General features: G+C 50.6%; 2 protein-coding genes across 4 annotated transcripts in view; one reads left to right on the top strand and one right to left on the bottom strand.

Moving 5' to 3' along the window:
• ints9 (integrator complex subunit 9) overlaps positions 1–3,450 on the top strand; it is an 11,453-nt gene extending 8,003 nt beyond the window's left edge. For both annotated transcript variants that reach the window (XM_077018024.1, XM_077018023.1), the window contains exon 17: positions 2,521–3,450. In XM_077018024.1, coding sequence (XP_076874139.1) covers positions 2,521–2,697 — 177 coding nt within the window. In that variant the 3' untranslated portion in view covers positions 2,698–3,450. The remainder of the gene's footprint in view (positions 1–2,520) is intronic.
• A 23-nt stretch (positions 3,451–3,473) lies between these two features.
• The window catches only part of extl3 (exostosin-like glycosyltransferase 3), a 34,986-nt gene continuing 31,988 nt past the window's right edge, over positions 3,474–6,471 (bottom strand). For both annotated transcript variants that reach the window (XM_077018018.1, XM_077018019.1), the window contains exon 6: positions 3,474–6,458. In XM_077018018.1, the coding sequence (XP_076874133.1) occupies positions 6,249–6,458 (210 nt within the window). In that variant the 3' untranslated portion in view covers positions 3,474–6,248. The remainder of the gene's footprint in view (positions 6,459–6,471) is intronic.

The raw sequence follows: 6,471 nt of genomic DNA, 5'->3' as shown, positions 1-6,471 counted from the left end.
GGGGGTGTAAAACCTCAGTTCCATAGATGATGGACGCTTCAGAAGGGGGGGGGGGGGTTGTATATCCATACTTATGCTCTTCAGAAGGGGAGGGGGGTTGTATAACCTTACTTGTGTTCTTCGGGGGGGGGTTGTATAACCTTACTTGTGCTCTTCGGGGGGGGGGGGGGGGGTTGTATAACCATACTTATGCTCTTCAGAGGGGGGGGGGGGGTTGTATAACCTTACTTGTGCTCTTTAGGAGGGGGGGGTTGTATAACCATACTTGTGCTCTTCGGAAGGGGGGTGGGGTTGTATAACCTTACTTGTGCTCTTCGGAAGGGGGGTGGGGTTGTATAACCTTACTTGTGCTCTTGGGGGGTGGGGGGGTTGTATAACCTTACTTATGCTCCGCCCCATCAACTCCAGGCAGAAACGCCAAGCGTTTGATTCCTTCTGCCAAACGGTTCCTCTAATCTCAGCTAATGCAGCAGTGGCCCAGATCCTCCTGCCTGTCTCCAGCTCTTATCATGGGTTCATGTGATGGAGGCAGCTGAGTGATCGGTGTGTGTGTGTGTGTGTGTGTAAGCTCACTCCCACTAGGACGTTAGGATGACAGGAAGACATGCTCACACATTCTTGTGCTGTATCTCTCTCCCCCTCCATCTCTGCCCACAGTCCCCTGGCAGCCAGCGTATCGATCACACACTAATTAAACTCGCACTGCTCCAACTGCAGCCGTGTTTTCTCCTGCGTTGTGAGAGGGACCCGGCGTGCCTCCCGCGTGTGCCATCACGTGAACGCCACGTGACTTTTCACACGGCCGTGGAGGCGGGGCACGTGTTCTGGCACACGCGCCTTACCCTGGTCGGAGGAACCCGCTGCTCTGGGCTCACTGCCATCTCACTACGATCTCACTGCCATCTCACTATGATCTCACTGCCATCTCACTATGATCTCACTGCCATCTCACTACGATCTCACTGCCATCTCACTATGATCTCACTGCCATCTCACTATGATCTCACTGCCATCTCACTATGATCTCACTGCCATCTCACTACGATCTCACTGCCATCTCACTACGATCTCACTGCCATCTCACTGCGATCTCATCCCAGAAGCCGCTGACGTTGGGGTCTTGGTTGAGGTGCCGTTGTGCAGGACAGTGTTCGGGGGATGTTGGGGATGAGCAAACGCTCAGTGTGTTGTTAAAGCGCTTGGCTTTAGCCTCCATTACAGCTCGGTGGGGATATAAAACAGCTTAAGCTCCTTAGCAGCTGTCTGCACACACACTCTGTTCACCGCTACGCTACATCCTTACACAGCAGTTACACCAGCCAGACGTCTCACTCGCCACCAGGCCCTCCAGTCAGAACACCGGTGGCCCGTTTCTAGGCTGAGATCTGTGAAGGACCCAGAACACACACCATGTTGGGCTGGTGTTTGGAGGCAGGTCTAATAATGAGGTTGGAACAAGACCCACGTGAAGCAGCTTAGGAAGCAGCAAGTACATCCAGCTCACAATAATGCAGCAAGACCTGACCAATAACCAGAGCTCCACCTCTCCATGGAGCCTCTCTCTCTCTCTCTCTCTCTCTCTCTCCTCCATATCTCTCCCTCTCTCTCTCCCTCTCTCTCTCTCCTCCATCTCTCTCTCTCTCTCTCCCCTCTGTGGTTTGGGGTCGGGGCCGTTAGTGAATCTGTATACCCTCCACCCCTCTACTTCACTTCAAAGAGCTGTGGGAGCCCGGGGGGGGGGGACAACACACACACACGCCCTGCTCCCAAACCTCCAGAACCCCACACACACACCCACACACTTGCGCTGAGGACGGTTCGTCCCAGCTCTCTCTCTCTCTCTTTACGTCAGCGCCGTCCGGCTGCTTTAGTTTCACTGTGGCTCATTAAGAGCTGCTAATGGAGCACAGTGGGTCTGATCTCACTCCAGAGCACACAGGAGGCCCAGGCACACTTAGTAGTGCACACAGGAGGTCTTAGCACACTCTTTAGTGCACACAACGAGAGCCTAACACACTCGTGCAGACAATAGACTGTTACAGGAATGAGGGGAACGACTCCTGCAGCCATAACGGCCCCTTCTCCATGTAGATGTGTGAACTCTCTAACTCGCTGGGCTCAACCGCTATTAATAACCAGGCTAAACTGGCACTTAAAAATAATAATAATAATAATAATAATAATAATGGCAATAAAAAGATCTATACACCCACCCTGCCTGTCTCCCTCCCCATCATATATCTCATATATATACAAGATAGATAGATAGATAGATAGATAGATAGATAGATAGATAGATAGATGGATTGATTGTAACACTGCAGTTCTTCTTCAGATATTGTGTGTGTGTGTGTGTGTGTGTATATATATATATATATATATAAAATATAATATAATGCATGTAAATGAATCAAAATGGCCACTCTGGGTGTGTTGAGTGGGCCAGACGTGTTAAACGTGAGCGGTCAGTCACGCAGGCCCGATGACACGTGAGTCACGTCTGCGTTCTCCTGTGGTCAGAGCGGCGTGGCGGAGGTGAAGGTGGAGGAGACGGCTGGCGGCCACATCCTGCACCTGCAGGCGGAGGACGCTCTGATTCAGCTGGAGGAAGACGCCACCCACATCGTGTGTGACACTAACGAGCCCCTGCGGGCCACGCTGCGGGACCTGGTGCTGCGCTTCCTCCACAAACTATGAACCTTCACCTCTCACCGGGCTCCGGGCTCCACTCCTCGTGAACCCAGTTCAGCGCCGGTGCAGCTGGGACGGGGAGCGTGTGGACCGGTTCAGGGACAGGTGATGTTCCTGTGAGGAACAAGGCCCCGCCCACTCACCTGCGCTCACAGGTGTACTCGTTAGTGTGGATCTGCGTTCGTCTCCTGTACTGAAGCTAAAAATCACCCACAGTGTGGATTTGGTTGCTTTTTATTTTTTTTATACAGAGAAGCAGGGACTGAAATGTTGAAAATATTTGAAAAAGTTCTGTTTTCAGAGCAGCTTTCCTATGATTCAGTCCAGTGTATGAGTTGAACTCTTTTTGTAATAATGTTTATAGATGTGTCGTGCTGATGCTGTGCTCCAATTCCGCCTCCAGAGGGCAGCAGTGAGCAGTCTCCCTGATCGCCGCCGCCTTGCAAACGTCCGAAAATAATCGGATCCCTTTTTATTTAATTGCTGGTGGAGCAGCAGCTGTTTGTAAGAATACATCTGTTCTGGAGGAATGTGTCCAATGATAGTGAAAGGGGGGCGTGGCACAGATGGTCACGTGACCTGGCTGTGCAGTAAATGCCATGTAGTGTGTTGCACCCAGCCTAAACATTCTTCGATTGCGGCCACCGTTGTTAAAGCAGCCTTTAAACAGGTTCATCCCTGCAGCGCTGCTTTTAAAGAGATTTCAGTTTTGTCATAACTTGTCATGTCGGTAATAAATATGATTCACTGAGGAGTTAAGACACGATTCAAAGAGTGTTTTTCCCGCCTGTTTTATTGTCTTATGCTGTTGCATGACCAAACCCACTTCTCTTCTGAGATATCCATCTCTGGGGATGATCTTACCTCCAGATTACTTCCGCAACATACCACAGACGTTTCAAAGAAAGCCCAAAGGATCCTGTAGTGAGGGGAACCCACGCTGAACCCAGCGGCCCAGTTCCTCCTGCCGCACCTGTACGCTGACATTACTAGTCCAGCTGCAGGAACACCAGGGTGGTGGTGGAGCTCCAGACCAGCTGCTCACCACCAGGGTCTGGAGGGTCTGGAGGGACTACGGGGACCACCCCCCCCCCCTCTCCCAATCTCAGCCCTGACTTCAGACACCCGTCCCCTCTAGCTTCACACTGTCTCCACACTCCACATTGGGGGGGGGGGGGGGGTTATAGTTTGGCAAGGAGAGCTTGTTGGATAGGACCGAACACAGGTGAGGAGTTACACTACACCGAGTTAGTGGCCTGTAATCGGAGCCTTTTCTGTCCCTCCCCTCTCTCACAGTCACTCGCTTTGCATGTCTGGCTGTTGCTGACTGGTATTGAGAAAGCAACTCTCAGTAGGTGGAGTTTGTTCTCAGCGTGTTCCTGGTGTAATCATACACGCACGTTCCCCGCCAAGCTGGCGTGTCGGCTTGTGAGGTCTTAGCAGGCCCCCGAACAAACAAACAAACAACCACACGGGTCCTTTAATCTTAAGGGCCATCAGCTATAGGATCAGAGCGATAAGCCACAGGGTGGGCGGGGCATCATTCGTTTGACGGCCAGCGGGACGCCGACGGCTGAGCTCCAACCACTAGATCAGTCGTGTGGGGGACACGCTCCACCCTCTAAGACAGGAACTCACCGAGGCGGCCAGAACCATCACTACACCAGCCTGCTACACCACCGGGTGTCAACAAGAAAACGGCAACTAAGCTAAAAGGTTTCCACAAAGCAGAGCGGGACAGTGAGAATGGCACGGGTTGGTTTATTAGTGTTGAGGAGGAGGACACTGAAGGCGGTCTTTCAGTCGGAGAGTGCTGTGCTTCTCGGTCTGTGCCACTCCCCCAAGCCTAAACTCCATGGCAACAATGAGGCGGGGGCGAAGGGGGGGGCGGGTCTGAAGGCAACATCAACAAATTTATATATACAGTCATTAAGCATATAAAACGTTTCCATAAAAGGCATCCATTATCCGTTATCTATGATCTGGCTCGTCCAACGGAAAACAAGACACATTAACGTTTATATTACAACAACAAAAAAATCCCGTTTGTAAAACCAAAAACCAAAAACCTTTGGTGGAAACCAAAGACACACTGTAAAGCAGAGCTGCTGTGTTTGACGTGGAGCTGTTGACGTCCGAGGACACGGCTGTGACCCCTCCAGAGGAGACGGGTGGGGGTGGGGGCGTGTACCGCTTCAAACGGGAGAGTCCACGTTGTGCCTGAATGCTTCTACTGAGCGTTAGAACATTTCTTATAGTATGGTTCTACAAATTGTGCTAATAATCAGACATCAAATACCTTCACTGCAACATAAAAGCTTTGTGACCGAAGAAGAAAAGAAAAAAAGACAGGTGACATGTTTTTGATTGGAAAGATTAAAGACCATGAGTATCTGTGCTGCCTTAAATCTGTTTCATTTACAGGCTTTATTGTTATTACTTTATTGTTAATGTGTCTCAAAACGCCTACCCATAAAGCCCTTCTCTAACTAACCTCAAACACTCAAGCAACCCCCCCGTCCCAAACCATATATTAAAGACTGAAGTACTCCTGTGATGCGTTACGAACACGTTACATCCATATTCCTTTAATCTGAACACATCACTGATCACTGATGCAAGAATGTTCTTAGATGCACTTTGCAACACTTCTATGTGCTGTCTAAGCGCTGATCCAACTCCCTGTCGAGCCTGCAGGAGTGGGCCTGCCGGTCCGATGACCAGGACTACAACAGAGAGGTGTTAAGTGATTAGCACTCCCTCCCTGTAGAGTTGTGCTCACGTACCTTGATGAAAACGTCTGTGCATTCACAGCATTCTTCACGTCCTGTAGAGTCGGTTTATTCTTGGAGGTTTAGTAACGTTAAATCTCAATCACAACAGTCCCTAATACCTCCCGACATTCTCCCTCGTGTTCTCCCACGCAAGCATCCACCCAGAAACCCAAAATACGTGCACAAATGCACGCAAATAAAACGTCTGTGAACATCAGTGCTTTTCATATACAAGATGTATGTATGTACATTCATATACATAAAAAATAAATGCAAAAATGAGTTAAAAATAATAAAGTGTGCAACAATGGGTCCCTGTTGTCCCACAGTCCTCTGACATGTCCCCAGAGGACGGCTGTCTGCCTGGAGTCTGTCCAAAACCCCCCCAGGGACGTGACACGCCGGTCTGTCAGTTCCCAAGTTCAACGGTCAGTTTGACGTCCATCATAGTGTCCTTGAAAGCGTGTGCATTTCTCCCACACTTCTCAGAGATGGACTAGAGTGGTGCAAATGGAACCAGTAGTGGTTGCGGATGGGTCATACAACACACACACACACACACACACACACACACACACACACACACACACACACACACACACAACCCCTAAACTGAAAATAAAATGTTTCTTTAATAGTTCTTCCATAGTTTGCAGCCTGTCAGTTTTCAGGTAAGACCTCTGGCCCATCAAAAAGGGTCCCGCCATCCCTGGCTTGGCTGTGACTCCGCCCACAGTCTGAATATGACCCCGCCCACAGCCAGGTCGTGGTCCCCCGACAGCGCTATATGAACTTGAAGCACTTGGTCTTGTCGTGGGGCAGCCGGGTCTTGAAGAGCACGGAGTCGACGCGGAACTGCGTGTAGAGCAGAGGCATGTAGCCGTACACCTTCACAAAGAAGTTGATGCACTTGTGGCGCTCGTGGAAGTGCGAGTCATCGTGCGACAGGGCCTGGGGGCAGCCGGGGCAGCGGAACGTCCAGCGAGACGTCACCTGAGCGGAGAGA

Source organism: Brachyhypopomus gauderio, chromosome 9 (assembly GCF_052324685.1).
Source record: "Brachyhypopomus gauderio isolate BG-103 chromosome 9, BGAUD_0.2, whole genome shotgun sequence".
In the NCBI taxonomy this organism is placed as follows: Eukaryota; Metazoa; Chordata; class Actinopteri; order Gymnotiformes; family Hypopomidae; genus Brachyhypopomus; species Brachyhypopomus gauderio.
Note: the sequence above shows the minus strand (reverse complement) of the source record. Positions and strands in the feature narration are given on the sequence as shown.